The sequence below is a fragment of the Glycine max genome, chromosome 10 (assembly GCF_000004515.6).
Source record: "Glycine max cultivar Williams 82 chromosome 10, Glycine_max_v4.0, whole genome shotgun sequence".
In the NCBI taxonomy this organism is placed as follows: domain Eukaryota; kingdom Viridiplantae; phylum Streptophyta; class Magnoliopsida; order Fabales; family Fabaceae; genus Glycine; species Glycine max.
The window spans coordinates 39560925-39581060 of record NC_038246.2 but is presented as its reverse complement, the minus strand read 5'-3'; the positions used below and the strand labels follow the sequence as shown (position 1 = coordinate 39581060).

The window sequence follows — 20136 nt, the reverse complement described above, 5'->3', positions numbered from 1 at the left end:
GTTGGTTCCGAAAATGAAAAAGGATAATGTTACTGTACAAGGCACATGGAGCTGGAAATTTTGTTGGTTCTGGTCTTCTGGAAATGCCCAATGCCCATTATTGAGGGATCAATGGTTGACCATGGAGAAGAAAAGATAAGGGTAATTTGGTACGTGTATTTCATTAAATACACACGTGTGCAAGGCACATGACCGTGTCTGCAATAATTAATTGTGTTTTCTTAAGGAGTAAAACAAGAAGAGAGATCGAGTATAATAAGTCTGAAACATATAAGAAAAATGGGTGTAATTTGTTCAAAGAGAAAGGTATACCGTATACCTCATCATTTTGGAATATGCGTTTATCATTAAACAAAAATATTTAGTATTTGATTGCGTGAACGGAACACGTCAATGGCTCATGAAATGAAACAAACCTAAAAGCAGGGAGTTTCTGCAAAGTTTCAAGGTTTGAAGTTTCAACTTTCAACGACCCTGCTGGATTTAGATAGAGATATACACGCAACGCAACAAATTTAAAATCAGGGAATTCCCTAGGTTTCAAGTTCCATTGGTTGTGCTAAAAAAAATAGCCATGTTGACTTGACATCACATGAAAGTGAAAGAAACCATTTATTATATAACCCAAATCCTGCAACAAGTGAACAAGTAAACTAGTAGTATATTAGCTCTTAACAAAAAAACTAGTAGTATATTAGTGTTCAAATTAGGATAAATATTTATTTTATATAATAACTAAAATTTATAATAAATAGTATTTAAATAAATATAATTTATATTTTTAATTTATAGTAAATAACTTAAATTTAATTTACAGATATAGATAAAAGAGATATATATTTAAAAGATGAAATATATAAATAAAGATAAAGATTAAAGAAAATAAGAATCTCAACTCTCACTCATCAAATCCTTAAAAATATTCTTAAGGAATGATCTTTCAAATAAAAAAAACACACTCTTTTATCATCACATTTAAGTGTTAAATATTTGGTGCAAAATATAATATTAATATAATTTCATAGAAAATAATTCAAAATTCAAATTTTATTCTTCTATAATTTATTATATTTTTATAATCTTATATATTATCTTTTAAAATATAATATATAAGATTAAATTATATTTTCATATAAAATAAAATATGTATATTTATGTATTTTATTTTTTATTTTATATATTATATTTATCTTTTAAAATAATACTTGTGATTTAGTTTTTTTTATCTATATTAAGATATTTATGTTATTTATTATAATATAGATAAAAAATAATGTCAATAAATTATATACATAAATATTTTAGAAAATAGAAAATATTGTCATGTTACTTAATTATGTATCTTTATTGTATAATTTAATTCTTTAAAAAAATTTCATTCCTTGATTAAATAAAGTTAATATAAATTTAAAAAATACTATTATAATAAATAACAAGAATATCTTGATATAGAAAAAAAATACTGTCATTAAGTCACATATATAAATATTAAAAAGATAATAAAATACTATCATTTTATAAAATTATAATTTATGTTAAAAAATATACATTAAAGATAACATTTATATTATAAATTTACTTTATAAAATAAGTTATGAATAATATGATAAAAATACATAAAATTATAAAAATATAATATATAAAATAAAAATAAAACTTATATAAGTATATATATTTTAATTTATATGAAAATAGAATTTAATCTTATATTATATTTTAAAAGATAATATATAAGATTATAAAAATATAATAAATTAAAAAAGAATAAAATTTGAATTTTAAATTATTTTTACATAAAACTTATATTAATATTATATTTTTCATCAAATATTCAAATGAAAATTAAGTATAATGGTAAAAAAAAAATTTACTTTAAGGACCATTTAGTATAACGGATAAAATAGAATAACAAATTTTACCATTAAACCTATTTTATGAGTTACGGAAAAGTGTGATTCAAATTGTAACAGAAATATCATTTGATAAGAATATTTTCTATGCAAATAAAGATAGCATACGGTAGAATGAAAGAAATATACGGTTACAATAATATTTAAATTCTATTTTAAAGTTTAAAGTTTGTTTTGTAAAGAGACAATAACCAATTCAACGACTCGTAACCTTGTTGAAACTCTGAATTGTTTGTATGGCTAATTATGCGCTGAAGATCAGGACAAAAAAAAAAATAGTTATTCCTAATAGAATATTTTTCACCGAATGTATTCCATTAAAAATATTTAAATGACCGACAGATAAATTTCTGACGGATTTTTACTCACAGATTTTTGTCTGGCGAAATTTCTGACGAATTTTTCTGACAAAATATACATTCGTCGGAATCTAAAATTTTACCCAAACAAAAGGAATCCAACCCTAGCCTTCTGTCACTCACGTTTGTATCTGGTAGTGATTCCGCCGTCACACAGTCGATCACACTCGCCGCCATCGCACGCTCGTTGCCGTCGAGCCGTCCTGTGACCCACATCGTCGCTACCGTCGTGCCGTCCTGTGACTGACGTTTGTATTTGGTAGTGGTTCGTAATATTTTTCTTGACTCCAGTTTTGTTTTTCTTTTTTACCCATTGGCTAACTCTTTGTGTGTTTTGCGCAGGTGAAAGAAGGGGGTCTGCCTGCAAGGAGAAGAAACGGTAAGCTTCGCCTGCAAGGAGAACAAAAATGGAAGTTTCATAGGTAAATCAATCTACTCTCTCTGTTTTCTATCTCAGCTTGTGGAGAAGAAACACGAAGCTCTCACTTGGAATGTTTTTCTTTCATCTTCTGTCTATGCTTTATGTTCTTTAATTTATGAGGATATGCTGTTATGGAAACTTGGAAAAGAGACTTAGACTAACGGATTTTAATGAATATTGTGGGCCATTGTATATTTGTATTGCAAGCTTTCACTTTTTAGTTTCTCGTTGTGACAATTGGTTTCATTTCCCTTACCTACTCTGTTAGCTGTGTGGTTTCACTTCCCAGTGAACGTTAGCCAAGAAGCAGACCAAAAGTTCCATTAGTTATATTGGTGTGAAATGTTATACAGATTGTGAATAGAAATTAAATTCTTTGAATATCATATGAATGTAGCTCTATGTTCTATGGAGGCTACCTTTTGGATTTCTTCCCACTACATCTCTACTTGCTTGGTGGTGTTGTTATTCAAGAAACTAAGAAAGTTCCTGGACTTGGGGAATCAAATAACATTAAAAATTAAGAGTTGTTGTAGAAATTAGGACTGATTTACTACAAAATTTTTACTGGCCCTTACAAAAATCATATTTCCACGTGCAACAATATTCAATCTCTGTAGCCTCTTATTTGTAGGTACACTTTAGAGGATATCCAAGTAATATATTACTTCCCTTTGAAGCTGAAGATAGTGTAAAGTGGAGCTTTATTAACTCACTGAAAGAGGTCAATTATGTGATTTCTTCTTTGTGTGTGCATGTATTTATGATGGTACTTGTTTGATATATATTATGATGTCTTATGCTTGTTCAACTTTTCAACAAGATGCTTATAAACTCAAACATATGCATTTACTGGTATTTTGCTTATATGAATCTTTAAACGAATCCCCTAATTCCATTACATGGTTTATTGGAATAGGATAGTAAGGAAACATTGATGTCAAGGGCTAGGGTTATGATCTTGGATGGATAAGAGTTGTGGAACTTGGTTAAATTGAAGACTTATTGAGGATATATTAAGGTAATGGTGGTTTGCTGGACAGAAGGGAAGCTTATGGACCAAGTCAGTGTGATGTTTGTCTGCTATAAAATGAGCTTTAATAATAAAAGTTAATGGATTGATGGGTTTTGTGGAATATCCTAGCTAGAACCCACTGCTGCTTTCAAATAAGGAGTTCTCAAATGGAATCTATGCTGTTATATTGGTGTGGTAGTTCTCTAAAGAATGGCATGCACAAGTAGTAATTGGAAAATAAATAAATTGGATTGCCAAGGATTTCAAATAACTCCCAAACTAACGTTCATTACTAGTTGAAATTTCAAAGCATTCCTAACAAACTTTTAGCTAGGACAATCACAATCATATACTTATTCGATGACATTAACAGCAAAATCAGAGAAAATTTGTTGTTCATCTAACTATATTTTCTAACAAGCTTAAAATACATTACAATAAAAACTGACTTTAATTTGCTTGTGTAAACTTCTATGGTGTAAGATTCTTCAATTTGGACTCAAGTAAGCTCTTATCATTTTATGAATGTCAACCCAATAGTAGTGTCTATAAGAGAGTATAAGGAAGACCAATTTTTAGATGGGTCCAAAAAGTTAATGTGTATCTAAGATTAAAACATTTTAGGTTAAAACATCGATGTAAAACATTTTTAAAATAATTATTTTAAAAGTCAATAAATTTATCATAATAGGTTATAATAGGTTATAATTGGATGATTATATTTACAAGTATACAATTCCTTTTCTCTAAAAAATATCATACAAATAAAAAAAATGATAGTTTGAGATATTTGAGAGATATTTTTTTTTTTTGAATAATTGTGATGATAATATATGAAATGCATATGCAAAGAAAAAAGAATATTGGAATTGAGAATGCCTTTTTTTGTGAATAATTGAGAACATCTAATTATGAGATTAAAGAGAATATGGTTCTTATGGACAGTTTAACAAAACATGTATCAATTACAAAGGATACCCTTGTGGTATTCCACTTTTTGTCTAAAGATGAAATTCTTAATGATAGTTGTATTCACTCATTTTTGCAATAATAGTTTGTTGTATAACAAGGTGAACTACATTTTATATGTTTTGGAACTATTTATTTGTTTTTGAAGGATATTTAAATGTTCATTTTTTAAATTTCAATGAAAAAATAGTTTATTCCATTTAATATCTTTACGGGGAAGAAAGAAGTAAAACAGAAATTAAAAAATAATTTTTTTTCTTAGCTTTACTAAGAATGAAAAATAATTAAAATAATTATTTTAAAAGTTAACAAATTTACCATATATGTTAAATTGTGATGAGATTTCTGTGTAATTTTTTTTACATTATCAATGTATAATATTTTTTCTCTATTTTAATTTATTATATAAAAATATATTATTGTTGATAAATTATAAGTTCTTTTTTCCATAATCTTAGCTTTATATTTATTTTTAAATTTTAACATCAATTTTACTATATATTTAATCGGTTACAATATTTTGTGAGAGATTCAATCAAATAATTTAAAAACTTAATCATGTTTCTAGTCTTATAAATATATTTTTAATTGATTTTATTATATAATGACATCATTCCAAACAATTATTTTGTGACAACATACACGAAACTTGATTGTTAAGTGATGATAAAAATTATTTAATTTTTTTAACAAGGATAAAAAATAATAAAAATATTTAGAAGACAAATCAAATTAAAGTGTAATTTAATTTTGGTACATTATGACTGTAAAAAATTATACTATAAATCAGTTACATGATTTTTAAAGTAATTAATAATATAAAAAATAACAATATATATAACAATCATTAGGTAAATGTTAATTTAAAATCTTTGTCATATGAATATATTATAGTAATTAGATTCATAAAAATATTAAATCAACATTTGAGTCAATAATAATAATTTGATAAAAAGTTGACAAAAACTTATTAAATTAAGCAATAAAGAAAATCATGTGGGGCAACTGGGTTGGTCCACTAACTAATAAACGACCTCCCAGATTCTCATTCTCATTCTTATTGCAACCGAGTGAGTGAAAAGTTACACCAACAAACCCGTGAAAGCAAAGCACCCATTAGACCCTTTGCCTAACCGACTCACTCCCATGGAATCCGATCTAAACGACGCCGTTTTCCCCGAAGAAGATCTCGACGACGACGACGACGATGAAACTCCAGAGGACGAAGAGGACTACGACGACGAAACCGAACCCCCTCCCTTCGTCCTCGCCGTCGTAGCAGTCGCGCCGCCCGCTTCCACCGCCTCCGAAACACTCGACACCACGTTGATCCCGATCTCCGCCGTCGCCGATTCCTCACTGAAACCACTGCACCCGGAGCTAATCGAGGAGAAAAAAGCGCTGGACGATTCGCGGCGACTGTTCCAGCGTCTGTGGACGGACGAGGACGAGATCGGGCTCTTGCAGGGGTTTCTGGACTACACGGCGCAGCGAGGATCCTCTCACCACAGCGATACCGCCTTGTTCTACGACCAAATCAAGTCGAAGCTCCAACTCGGCTTCAACAAGAACCAGCTCGTCGAGAAGCTCCGAAGGCTGAAGAAGAAGTACCGCAACGTCGTCACCAAAATCAGCTCCGGCAAGGATGTCTCCTTCAAGAGCCCTCACGACAAAGCCACCTTCGAAATCTCACGCAGGATATGGAGCAACACCGCTCCAATAAGCGGTCCCGTCGAAGACGACGACGAAATCAACCCTAACCCTAATTTCGGCAATTCCGCGAAGACACCTATCTCGCGGAAGCGGTCGCGGCCTCAGAAGCGCGAGTTGAACGACGGTTCAACATTGAATAGAGATAATAATTGTATTGGCAATAATAATAATAATAGCAATAGTAATAATAATAATAATGAGAATTGTAATGGTAGGCATAACTTACAGGGTTTGATTGAAGAGACGGTTAAGAGTTGCGTGTCGCCGGTGTTGAAGGAGTTGGTGTGTGGTACCGGTGGCATGGAATTGGGAAGAGGGTTTGGAGTTGGAGGAGGGCTTGGAGTTGGAGGAGGGCTTGCATTGAATTCCTTGCAAACTCAAATGACAATGCCAATGACTTTATTGAATTTGAGGATTGGGGAAACAACGATGGATGAGAAGTGGAGGAAGCAACAGATTTTGGAGCTGGAAGTGTATTCCAAGCGTTTGGAATTGGTGCAGGATGAGATCAAGGTTGCTCTCGAGGAGTTGCGATCAGCTGGAGGAGTATAACCCAAAATAAAACTGAGCTTTCAGGTGTTTACAGTACTCATAATCCACTAATGGTTGATAGGGGTAGCTAGACAGTTTGTAATTTTTTTTTTATAGTTTAGCTTTTTTTCAGTATAGCTTTTGATTATTGCATACAGTATTTGTTCAATAAAACGTTCTTATTTTTGTTTATTTGACTTTTGTAAAATTTCTTCTTGGCTAATTAATAATTTACATGTACAGATAGAGTCAAGGAATTGGCGCAAGATGAACGGCCTTGTATTTTGATGTGTTGTTTAGTATGCAATTTTGGGTGAATTTTCTTACGAAATTACATGTATCCCGCAGGGCTTTTGGGTTTTGTACTTTCTGAGCTGTGTTTAGGATAGTGGTATGCAATGGCATATTCCAGATCCTGAAACTTCTTTTGGATGGTCATTCTCGTATCTCTCCTGGTATCTCATCAGTGTGATCATTTGTGGATTTTGCTGTATGGAAGTACTGAAAGTTGAAGATTTGAGATTGGAATGAAGAGCAATTTCTGTTGTCTGTTATAATGCCATTCGGTAGTTATTACTACTATTTGATTCAGGTAAAGTTGAAATGTGCACTTTATTTCTGCCTTCCAATGATTTGGATCCTCTGATACTCGGAAAGAGGCTGGGGCATGGGTTGAAACTTGAAAGACATTGTTTATTCGGATTAATTCAATTATTAGTTTATCCGATATCACTTTTCATTTCTGCGTACGTGCGATCATACTTTTTCAACTTCAAAATTCGAAATTCCTAAATATAATAATGGCAGTGCCAAATTGCCGATCACATGGCAAAAAAGAATGCAAGGGAAACACTTCGAAGTGTTAAAAAAAGGTAATAAAAAACTGCTGTTTATAAATTTTGTTCTTCTTGAAATGATGGGCTTGAACAGTGAACTTCATACTTTCATGAAAGCTCAGCATAATTTCGCAATAAACTACATTATCCATCAATTTATCTAATTTAGTGTGAAACACGTAGAAGTATATCTCATGAGTCAAACGCAAAATCCTTTTTATTTTTAGAATCGGATTTTTAAAACTAAAGGCGTTGTAATAAGTGGGGTTTAACTTCTTTAAAATAAGAACTAAAATTTTAAAATATAAATGTAAAATTCTAATTATTAATAAAAAAAATTAAAATAGTAAATCTAAGAATTTCATGCATGTACTAAATAAACTATCAATTTAATCCTTTGAATATTGAAAAGCCCTTCAAATTATTCCTCAGAATAACACAGTGCCTTCTGGATGCTTACCTCCCTGATCTCTAATGTTGGCATATGCGGAAGAAAATCATTGCCGACAAAGAAGCATAGAAATACAAAATCGTCCACTATTCGTTCAATGTCAATCTCAAAAGGAGGGTTGGGTATCTCCAATTCAAATTGCAAATATTCACGCAGCACCCAGATGTTAAGAAACTGTGAATACCATGAATTAGTTTAAAATAGAAAATAAACAGAATAGAAAAATAAAGATTTAAATCAAAATACTGGAATCTAATTCTCCAACCTCATATTTCTTCTTGTGAATTGAGCTATCATCAGGAGTATCGAAATCCTCAGCTTGACAATCAGCTGCAAAATGGCCAACTTGGCCACACAAAAAACACTTATCCTGTTATAGTAATTACCTGTCCATGCATTAAGTAATCATTTGAGACAATCCATAGAGATCAATGAGATAACAATATCATAAAAAATTTCATACATTGGAAACTAACCTCCCTCAATACTGAGAAGTGAACCTCATGTGTAGCTAAGGAGAGCATAATCAAATCAGCATCCTGGTTTAAGGAACATATCATGCAAAAATCAAGGAAAGGATAAAAACACCTAAATCAGATAAGATGAAAATTCAAAACAGGACAAAAACTCACCATCCGATACAAACAATGACGAGTATTTCGATTGAAACCAGGAAGGTTGCGTTGTAACCAGATGTATTCCATTATTTTATTTCCTCCTTCACCAGGTGCATTTGAATCAGACAGTATAACCTCAAATAATTAATCACCCAATGCAGCCCCATAAATTAATATATAGAGACAAAGTATCCTGAAAACCAGATTTGTATAAAGAAAAAAAATAGATGGAACTACTCTACAGAAAGGAATCATCCAATCTTGAAGGTATCAAGTGGCATAGAGAATTAATTGGATGAGGTGCAATAGCACCTTTGTATTCCGCCAGCTAGAGTTGTGGTTCAATCTAGTGTGTATATAATACTGGAGAGCCACTGACAGCACTACCATAAATTGAGTTCCAGGGGTAATGACATTTGAGTCTGAAGTCTCAGGCTTGTCTTTAGAAGACAAAACTTTTCCCTCACTCATAAATTTTTTCCTCAGCCTTTCCTCTTCAGCCTCCTATCATATTACACATAAGCACAGTAATTCAAACTTCATCCTTCATTGCAAATAAGGATTCCCTTGTAAGCAAGAGCATATTAACATTCTTACAGCCTCAGCTACATCTTTTGCAGTTCGGAAGCGCCGAGAACGTTGCTGATTCATTTTGGCTCTTGGTGCAACACCATCTGCAAATTTCAAAGTAAGGAAACAAGAGGCAAAAACTGAAGGGGTAACAAAAGTACGTGTAATAAAGAAACAGATGAAATGAGAAAGTGGGTTTAAAGTAAAAACAGAATCTGGGAACTATCAGTTTGAAAATTACATAATAAAAAATTTAGACTCTTAACATTGCAGTCAGACAGAAAGATTGTAGCTAGAGGAAAGTTGGATATACGTAAGTTTTGATTCACCAGGCTCAGTTTTAATGTGGAAACTGTCTTGATCTTCACCTTATACACTTATTTAAACAGTTACATTATAGAGCTCTTGAGCCTTTTCTTATTTCAAATTATCTTATTCTAGCATAGAATAAGAATAGCTTATCAGGATGTTTGCCTTTATTGGATCTATAGATGGATAAGCTTTTGATTATCACATGATATCGAGTTTTCTTTATTCATAAAATGATTTGAGTCAAAGGAGCACTCCATCTTAGAGGAGTACTCTAGGTTTCTCAGGGGAGTACTAGCCAAGAGGAGCACTCTTGTGTTGTTCTGTGTCATGTGAGTCAAGTACATTTTGCTAGAAAATGAAAATTTACTAAGGAGGAAGAGAAGAGTACAATGACAGGTTTAACTTTAACATCAGAAATCCAACACTTTCGAAACGAATCATGTAAATTTGTTGCATTTACATGACAGAGAAAATGAGAAAATAAATGATAAATTTATACTCATACATACCGATGGCAAGGTAGAGCAGCTTCCTTGGACGAACCAACGAATAGAGATGGTCAATGTAATCAAATATTGATTTGAACACATCATCGTAGGTAGCAGGTGCCGGCTGCGTTTGAAGACATATTAATCACAGTAATGTAAGTTCACCAAAACCACTAAGCAACTCAGAAACAAAGCATCACATCACATCACATCAGTTCACTATATAAAACCTAATCGAATTGAATTAAGAAAATCAGTAGCAGAACTTCAAACGGGAAGTTGAAACGGAAATTCGGAACTTGTTATTCCACTCACGCTCGGAATAATGATGAGAAAATAAGAAACGTGAAGTACTAACCTTGCCGTCAGGGTGAAAGCAATGGTGAATGATGCCGTTCATGTCCAAGTACAAGTTGTCGAACTCCATGCCGTTGGGATTAGGTTTAGACGCGTCGATAGGCAACGGAACGCCGTCTTCGGCGACGGAGGGGTCAACCTCGACGGCATCGGCGATGGAGAGTGGGTACCGGTCGGCGAGCCACCGGTAAAACGCTGGCACTCCCATAGTAGAAGTAAAAGCTCAGCTCCGTCTACGTCTTCGGCTAATGGTAAGGTAAAGAGGGCATCTGCGATAGCTTGAACCAAGTGAGTGCCTTTGAGAAAACAGTGCTTGATGAGGTCCTCCCTAGGTTCAATTAAGGTAAGCAAGGACAGTGTCAAAAATGAAAATAAGAAGAAGAAGAAGTTACCTAGAAAGAGGTGGTTGAGAAGGGAAGGTGTGATAGGAGTCGAAAGCCACGAGGTTACCAAGGTCCACATCAAACTTCTGCTGCTTCTCACCCTCCATCTGCATTGCCTTCAAGTTCAACAAATCAAATGAATAAGCAGCGGAAGTGCGCACAAGGCACTTCAGGCAAATGTTGAAAGATATAAGGTTCGAAACCCCTCCATTGACGTTACTAACAAATAAATAAAAATAAAAAACTCAAATCATGTCGGTTACTTCAAAAAATTAAAAGAAAAAATTTAGGATGTGTTTAATTTGTATTTTGATTTTTAGCTTTTATTTTTTATTTTTATTTTCTGAAAATTGTTTTTATTTTGAAAAAATAGAGAAGTATGAAAACATATTTAGTTTTACTTCTTGTTTCCTATTTTCAATAAATAAAAATATTGAAAATGTGTTTTTTAAAAGAAAATGTATTTTTAGATTTACTTAAAATTATATTTTTTGTCACTGTATTTTCATTTTATCTAAAATGAGGGTTCTGTTTTCAACTGAAAACATTCAAAATTTATTGTTTATAATTTTTGATTCGTTTAGAAAATATTTTCAAAAATCCAACCAAATATATTTTCATCACCATTTTTTATTTTCAGTGAAAATAATTAAAAAAAAACAATCAAATCAAAGACCGCTTGCTACGTGTAATTGAGCCAATTCTATTCCCATGAGCACCAAGCTTGATTATAGAATTTTTTTTGTTGTTTTTAGTATCTTGGGCTATCTCTTGATTTTAATCGTCTATGCTATTCACACTTCCTCCTTTGCTCTTCACGCTCTCACTTCTTTTGTTGGTTATTTATATTCCCAAAATATCCCACTTTTCTCCCATTTTCACACCCCCTTTATAACACATTAAGGATATTATCCCACTTAAGACTCCACTATTGAGACAAGTTAATCCGCAAAACTCAGTCTGTAAGGCCATATGCATTCTAACGTATCTCTTATTTACTTTTTACACATCTTAAATGACATATAACTTATTTTTACTTTTTATAATTTAAGCCATTTTTGCCTCTAACTCGGCATTTTTTTTTAATTTTCATTCACCAATGCAGAATTGGTTACACTCTTCTAGCTCCAATAGTTGTTTACTAATAAGCATCTATATTTAATTTAGCACTGAAACTCTTTATTGATGAAGATGACCTAAAAGTAAGTTTTTTCAATACATTTTACGGAAGAACACTCGTGGGATTTGTATCCTTTGTTTTTCCTTGTTCATAACATTAATAAGAACAATCGCTAAAGCAAAGAGTTTGATTGAAATTACTGGAATTTGTATGTGTGACATGAATTTGTATTGATTTCCAAGGGCACAGAGCATGAAAATGATGAAATATATTTGTTGAGTCTCTCTCTACATATTTATTTGTGGGTCTACTTTCACAATTTTCGTCTTCAGTGTATGAAATAATTAAACATCAACAAACATTATTCCTTTGAGGTATCTCTCCCAGATTAAATTGAAATGATTTCTAAATTACAGTTCATGCATCACTTGATGCACTGATAAATGGAATTAAAAGATCAAATATGGATTTAAAAGTGAGAAAACTCAAATTCCCATGTCACAAATTACACAAATTATGATAGGCTAACTCCCATCCCCTTTGTAATAGAGGTCACAAAGCCTTCTTGATAACCTATACACCACAAGTTTGATTTAGTTATAATCTTTGTGCCAATTTGGTATTGGATCGGATAAGATTCAGTAGGAACTCCAAGAGATACAACAGATACAAGAATTACAACCTTGCATTCGAACTCTTCATATTTTGGTTTTAGATCGAGTGCTTTGTGTATATAAACTGATGAATATTATTGTTTGGTTTGTTGTTCTTATTATGTATTTGATGGTTAAGTGGTTAAGCCCCATCAATAGGAAGAAATAATGATATATGGACACTTCTTTATTACAAACACCTCATTAATAATTATTATTATGTTTTATTTATTATTTCTTATCGTACCACATATAGGTACACTTTTATGGGTAAAAAAAAAATACATACACTTTCATCTTTTTTGTCTCTTACCCTCTATCTAAGTGTTAAGGAGTAAAGTATTTATGTATTATTATTGATGGAAAAAAGACATGGAACAAGACAAGATAGCTCCAATTGGAACCACAATAAAGGATTTCCAAAATATTTTTGTAATAGTACGAGAAATTATTTTCTAACCTCATTATAACTTCATTTTCCATTTCTAATTTCAAATATTTTGAATTTTAAAAAATATTTCTAATAATATTAAATCTAACCGAACACGTATTAAAACACATTTAGAATGATTTTTTCTTATTCATTTTGTATGTTTAATTATTTATCTAAAACTTTATTTTGATTGTGATTTTATATACAGGTCGTTAAGTTCAAAATATATGCGTATAAACCATTTTTTATAATTTTTATTTATATTTTACATTGAGGATTTTTGGTAAAGTAAAATGATAATAAAACAAAAACAAACTAATATTTAATTTAATTCCTATAATTTTTAAATTTATCTATTTTGTTCTCTATGTAAATTTTTTAATTGCATAAGAAATAAAAAGAATAAGTTTGAAAACCAAGTAATTATACCATTTTTATATTTGTTGTATTATCTTCACGTTTTTTACGGTAGCCACTGGCGACGTCTAAGGTTTTCTCTTAATCCGTAGAAACGCGTGATGGCTCTTGGATCTTAGCGAAAAAACACCACCATCTTAATATTATCATCATATTCTTAATAAAATAAAATAAATTGTTTGACTATAGTTACGCAATTCTATGAATTTCGGTCCACAATTGGTTGACTGACTTCGTTCTTTTTGTGAGTCTAAAACAGTGAAACATCTTTGTTTTCCACGTTTTATCTTCCTATCATTGAAGACATAATAGTAAGGTTCTAATTGGTAATTCCAATATTTCGATCTCCAAATTCCCGTGCTTTGAGTTTTTGGTTTTTGCTCATATGTGCTCAATGATTGTTCAACTGTTATGGTGCTTTCTTTAGTTGGTGGTTCTTGTTTTTGAAAGATTTTTAATTAACTGGGTTGTTCAGAACTTGTTTAGGGAATCAATAGGCACAGCTTGTCATTGTTGGTGACTAATTATATATATATTTTTTTTTGCTGCTGAATAATTATATGATATGCTTAAATGTCTATTTGCATTTTCTACATGTTATTACCCTTCACTTCGTGTGGCTTGCAGATGTTCTTGAGCAGATAGCATGGAGGAGCCTCAATGTGCAATCAAGAAGGATGCCACTGAAGTAGAGCTATTTCTTAATCCTCTTTTTACCTTAACAGTCTTATCTATTCTACCATTAGCAGTATTTTCTTTTCCCTTTATGTTTAGTTGAAAAAAACATATTAATTATCTTCTCTTCATTAATGTGCAGTTGGTAGGGAATACCCCAATGGTATTTCTGAACAACATTGTTGTCGGGTGTGTAGCCCGTATTGCTGCTAAACTGGAGTACATGCAGGCCTGCTGTAGTGTCAAAGATAGGCATGGAATTCTTTGATTTCATTTTTTTTATCGGCAAATATTAGTTTGTTAGAATGTTAGTTTTTGTTAGTAGAGGAGATTGAACCCTCGACCATTCCCCTCTTCCCTTCTCCCTTAACCTGCAATCTTGATTTCATAAACTAGAGCTATCTAGAACTGTAAGTTTTTAAGATTTTCATTTGTGGATTTGTAATGATAATCTTCTTTTTTCTCAATCAGGATTGCTTTGAGCATGATTGAAGATGCTGAGAAAAAAGGCCTTATTACTCCTGGAAAGGTTAGATGTGTTAAAGATATATTTACATATCTGGATTTTGGAGTGGAGATTCTCTGTGTGGCCTCAGGCCAGTAATAATACAGGCATGCGCACTTCTCAACATGGCTTTTATTTGGACAATATTGTTTTCCCAATTCCATCAGTAAGGGCGTGTTTGATTTCTATTTTCAAAATCGTTTTTAGTTTTCAAAATGCAACTAAATAAGATGCTCAAATAGCTAGTGGAGAGTGGTGCAAGATACAGAGTAGAATGTGGAATTGAGAAAGAGGTTAAACAAGATGAAAATTGAAGAAGATAAGAAGATATCTCTAGGCTGTTTCTATTTTTATTTTTAAAATACTTGTTTTGAAAATAATTTTAAAACTTAATAGATTTTGAGGAGAATTTGACTGCTGAGTAGTGTAGAATTGTTTTAGAAAACAGTTTTTAAAACTAACAGGTGAGAAAGAAATCAAATAAGCTCTAAATGTCCTTCAACTTTGGCCTGTAATAATGTTTGGACTTTTGGACAATTTTTTCAAATTCTTTCAGTCCATAACATAAATTATCCATCATAGTCAGGAAATATGTTTTATTGAGCTTTTCCAATATTACTGCTTATAATATTGAAGAATTGGGTATTTCCACTCCTCAGGCACTTATGTTGTCTGTATTGTTGAAGATACTATCTAACTAAGTTTAATATTTTTGACAAATGGTTGAAAAGACTGTTCTGGTTGAGTATACAAGTGGTAACACCGGCATAGGATTGGCATTCATAGCAGCATTGAGGGGCTATAAACTTCAGGTGACTATGCCGTCTTATGTGAGTCTTGAGAGAAAGATTATACTGCGAGCATTTGGAGCTGAGGTATATCTTACAGACCCTGCCAAAGGAATTGATGGAGTTATTCAGAAGGCAGAAGAACTACTAGCCAAGACACCTGATAGTTTTATGCTTAACCAATTTGAAAATCCTGCCAATCCAAATGTATTCTCATTATTCACAACACATTCCTAATTTGGTTGCCTTGTGTTAAGAAAAATTACAGCTGTTTAATTTGTCATCCCTGTAGATTCATTATGAGACAACAGGCCCTGAGATTTGGAGAGACTCAGGAGGGAAAATTGATGCTTTGGTTGCAGGGATAGGAACTGGGGGGTCAATAGCAGGTGCTGGAAGATTCCTCAGGGAGAAAAACCCAGATATCAAGGTTGATTTGTTTACCATGCATACTTTCTTTACTGGGAGAGAACTTGGGAACAAGTTTCTTATACTAACTTTATGATTTCTTCTGCCCCCCCCCAAGCTGTATGGTGTGGAGCCAGCCGAAAGTGCAGTTTTGAATGGAGGACAGCCAGGTGATTTTACCATTCTGTATATTTCTCTCTGGTCTATTTCACTGTATAACTATTGGGCTCTATCATCATATTCATGGAAGATTAAAATTCAAGACATCCAAGACTCATGGTTATATTATTTTCATCTCTCTATCAAGATGTATAGAAGAAAATTTGTTATATGCACTGAACAATAGAATTGGAACCAAGTTCAAATTGGAACACAGGGAATAAAACCATGCTTCCAAAAGACCCTTTGTGAAAAAATCTGCTATCTGGTCATACGTGCAGATGAAAAACTTGGACTGAACCTGTAGCTACCAAGACTATGTGCAGGTCTGTCAATTTCTATGTGCTTAGACCTGGAGTATGGCTCTGCATTCCTTGAGAGATAAGTAATAATTAGGATGTACTACAAATAGCAATGGGAAGCCTTAAGTGTGGTGGTTAATTCATGCAGAAATTCTTGAAGTCAACCATCAAGACAAGCATTTTTAACATCAAAACTGTTTATTGGATCATCCTTTGGAAACTATTTGAAATATGCCAAACAGTAGAATTTATGTTCATGAAAATGGCCTGGAAAAAACTACAAACTCAGGCAGCACTATTAGACATTAGCTAGTGTAACATGCTCTCCCATTTGGATATGTCCTGTTAAATTGTTGACTGACCTATATGATGGAAGTTGGATGCTGGATTCAATCCTCCTGTTTATCATTTAACATTAATTGTAATCTAGGTACTAAATATTGTTATTCAATTGAATTGTTAAATGTGTGTTCCTTGAGATGTCATACATAAATTCTTAAAAATCATTCTTTACCTTGAGCAGTTCTTAGGCAACTACTAGAGGCTGCTGTTTGCTGACTATTTTTTTTTCATTTGCACACATGTCAAAGGTAAGCATCTGATCCAAGGAATTGGTGCTGGTATCATTCCCAAAGTTCTGGATGTAAATCTCCTAGATGAAGTTATTCAGGTAGCTCTCAACACTAAAACATTGGCATTCAGTTTTCAATTTTGATCCAAAAACTGGCTACTTCCTTTTATTTAGATTGATCTCTCTCTTTGCCGAAGAGTGACCTCATAGTTTGTTAATGCTTTATCTGAATGTACTAGAATAATACATGAAGATTGTTATATGCACAATATGGAATAGTGGAATTGAATATTCGTTTAGTAATTGTGTATTGAATGTATTTTTCAAACATTTCCAATTGTATTTGATTCAATTGTTATATGCCTTAAAGGACTAGTATTTTTTCAGAAGTAGTAATACACAGGTTGTTATCTTCTTGGGAAATATATTTCTGTTTCTTATGATGTGAAAGAGTTGCATAAAAGGATTCAGATTAATCAATTAAACATAGTAGGCAAACAGATGCAAGGAAAAAAAGAGGAGATGATTAGTTTATCATTTTGTTTCTCAGTATGATAACTGAACAGGACAAAATCCAAATTTAAGCAATTTGGACTTATTGAGCAAAAGTCGTTAATGAGCTTTAGAACAAGCCATCTTAAATCAAGAAAATAGACTTATTAAATTAGCATGCTCAGCCTAAATACAGCTCTTCATTGTTTTTACTTTTGAATGAGCAAGCAAATCAGAGCAGGTAGCCTCGTAGTTAAGCTTTCCATTTTGGTATAAGACGAGACTTTTGCAGCACTAAGTTTACTTTGCCATATCTATTTTTTGTGTCCAGCGCAGTATACAAGGCTGTTTTTTTCCTTTTAGAGGTTGAGTTGAAGCTATGTCTCATTTGGAGCAACCATTTGAGGATGTTTTATAGTCTTAGAACAAAAGAGTTTTCAAACTGTTGAGAGGTCAGATTATCTTAGGACAACTATCTCTTAGGATGATGTTGCTTGATGGTCTTAGAATGATCTGCTTTGGATTGTAAACCCTTTGGACGAGGTAGATATGTATGTCATTTTCTCATTTCTATTTACTCAAATAAAATCATTAGACTACAAGTCTACAACAAATTATTCATCTAATCATTTTTAAGTTGAACCATCTTATTCCTAACAATTTTCTTGGGCCTCATCATATACTTGGCATATATTATACAAATTGAAAAGCAACATATCTGGACTTTATTAGCTATTATATGTGATCCACCAATCTTCAAGGACAGTGAAGCATATTAATGTTGAATCTTTGATACTTGAAACATGCTAAGATGTATGGAAATTACATAATGTTTCCTCTTCTAGCTACTAATATAAGGGATTCTATTTTGATCAACAAGGTTTTATGAACTGCAGGTTTCAAGTGAAGAGGCTATAGAAACTGCTAAACTGCTTGCCTTGAAAGAAGGTTTGCTGGTATGGTAACATAATTTGTGATTCTTGCTGTCAGCTTTACAGAAATTTCACCTGGTTATTCTGATTAAATATGAACTCTGTACATTTGTAATAGCAAATATGTAAATTATTATTTTTTCATGCTGATTATATAAACACATATTTTTCAGATGGGAATTTCATCAGGAGCTGCTGCAGCAGCAGCAATAAAGGTGGGGAAGAGACCAGAAAATGCAGGAAAGCTCATTGTTGTAAGTTTGTAATTTTCAATAAGTTTATTAAATGATAGTTATAGGATGACTATCGTCTATTCATCTGAGTTTCAAAATATTGCTTGATGTTGTTTGGCATTGAATTGTAGATTATTAGTTAATGTCAATTCTGAATTGTTGTTGTACAGGTGATTTTCCCCAGTTTTGGAGAACGTTACTTATCTTCACCACTGTTTGAATCCATTAGGAAAGAAGCTGAACAAATGACATTTGACTAAGGTGCATAAATAGCTTAGGTTAGTACGCACTGAGTACTCGTTAAGCAAGCACGACTGTCGGTAGTGTGGTCTAAAATAAGTTGAATAACATTTGGATTGACACTTCAAGCTTCAATTTTTATGCAAAAGTTGTTTTCACTCATCCAAATGGAATCAAATCAAAATAGTTTAATTTTTATGCATTCATAACGTAAAAACTTTATACTATCAACTATTCAGAAATTGCGGTAAGTATAATTTTTAAGTAATTATTATAAAAGTTAATAAACTTAATATACATGATAGTGGTGACTGAATGACGGTATAATAATTCTTTAGATTATTAGTGTATATATTATTTACTCAAATTGAAATGCTTGTAAAAGACAAGTCCAAATAATTTAAAACCAAAAATTCTTTTAAATGGAGCCAAGGTCAGAAATCCATAAGCACTGGCAATATATGTTTGTTATTGTGCATTTGGAAATTTAACCTAAGCAAAAGGAGATTACTATTATGTTTGGCAACAATTGCCAGACAAAACATGACAATTATCAGTGTGTTAGGAACTGTGTTAAGATTCCACGTTAATGCAAAAGCTATATAATATGTAGCATATGGTTGGACGTGTGTTTCTTTCTCTCAAAATGCGGTTTCAAACAAGTGAAGAGCAAAACTCAAGAATGAGTTTTACGATGGAATCAAACCCTTGAGAATGAGACCTACAGTGTGTTTGCATTTCGTTCGTGTTAATTGTGTCATAGTTAGCTTGATAGTTGATTACACGGAAGTTAGAGTAGTAGTAGTAGTCCACAATTAATGTTCTTGACTTGATCAGTCCGTGTCAATGTCAAAAACAGAACCTTGGCTCAACATATGGCTGACCACACAACATGCAAGTTGATGATTGAGTTTATCTCCTTATAGTGGGTATGAAAATGGTCATAGAAAAGGTTGCAACCTCAAATATTACATGAAGTTGCAGGATATTTTGCACAAACTAACTTCTTTTCCATCCATTAGCAGATACTCGGCTATTTGTGTTTGGAAGGGCAAAAGGCTTGTTGTCTAGGCAAGACAACAATTTTCAAGTTTATAACATGTTTGATTGACATTAATTTAGAAGAAAAAAATCACTAGATCTTTATTATTTTTTTTAAAAAAAAATCCTTAAAATTATAAAATTTACTTCAAAAACTTTAAACAAATCGACCACTATTTTAAAATTACTCAACTTAAAGTTCACAAACTATAAAATTAAATTTGTTTTATACTCC

General features: G+C 32.2%; 2 protein-coding genes and 1 pseudogene across 9 annotated transcripts; 2 read left to right on the top strand and 1 right to left on the bottom strand.

Moving 5' to 3' along the window:
- Nucleotides 1–2206: 2206 nt before the first annotated feature.
- LOC100786106 (5'-3' exoribonuclease 4-like) lies at nt 2207–11105 on the bottom strand (annotated as a pseudogene).
- LOC100786620 (probable transcription factor At3g04930) lies at nt 4529–7467 on the top strand. 2 transcript variants are annotated; one of them, XM_006589114.4, is made up of 2 exons: nt 4529–6963; nt 7267–7467. In XM_006589114.4, the coding sequence occupies exon 1, from the start codon at nt 5821–5823 to the stop codon at nt 6937–6939; it is 1119 nt and encodes a 372-aa protein (XP_006589177.1). In that variant the 5' UTR covers nt 4529–5820; the 3' UTR covers nt 6940–6963; nt 7267–7467. The 2 variants fall into 2 exon arrangements, with proteins under 2 accessions (XP_006589177.1, XP_003535363.1); XM_003535315.5 differs by having other exon boundaries at nt 7162–7467.
- A 2498-nt stretch (nt 11106–13603) lies between the features above and the next one.
- Nucleotides 13604–19022, top strand: LOC100775420 (cysteine synthase-like). Of its 7 annotated transcripts, none has more exons than XM_006588364.4 (11): nt 13604–13881; nt 14183–14243; nt 14373–14482; nt 14702–14759; nt 15467–15730; nt 15816–15953; nt 16050–16101; nt 16983–17062; nt 18352–18411; nt 18561–18641; nt 18791–19022. In XM_006588364.4, the coding sequence occupies exons 2-11, from the start codon at nt 14202–14204 to the stop codon at nt 18878–18880; spliced, it is 975 nt and encodes a 324-aa protein (XP_006588427.1). In that variant the 5' UTR covers nt 13604–13881; nt 14183–14201; the 3' UTR covers nt 18881–19022.
- The last annotated feature ends 1114 nt before the right edge of the window (nt 19023–20136 follow it).

Coding starts and splice junctions, on each gene's coding strand:
- LOC100786620 (XM_006589114.4), top strand. CDS start 5,821: ATGGAATCCGATCTAAACGACGCCGTTTTCCCCGAAGAAGATCTCGAC.
- LOC100775420 (XM_006588364.4), top strand. CDS start 14,202: ATGGAGGAGCCTCAATGTGCAATCAAGAAGGATGCCACTGAA. Junction 14,244..14,372: donor TCAAGAAGGATGCCACTGAA/GTAGAGCTATTT, acceptor ATTAATGTGCAG/TTGGTAGGGAATACCCCAAT. Junction 15,954..16,049: donor AGAAAAACCCAGATATCAAG/GTTGATTTGTTT, acceptor CCCCCCCCCAAG/CTGTATGGTGTGGAGCCAGC.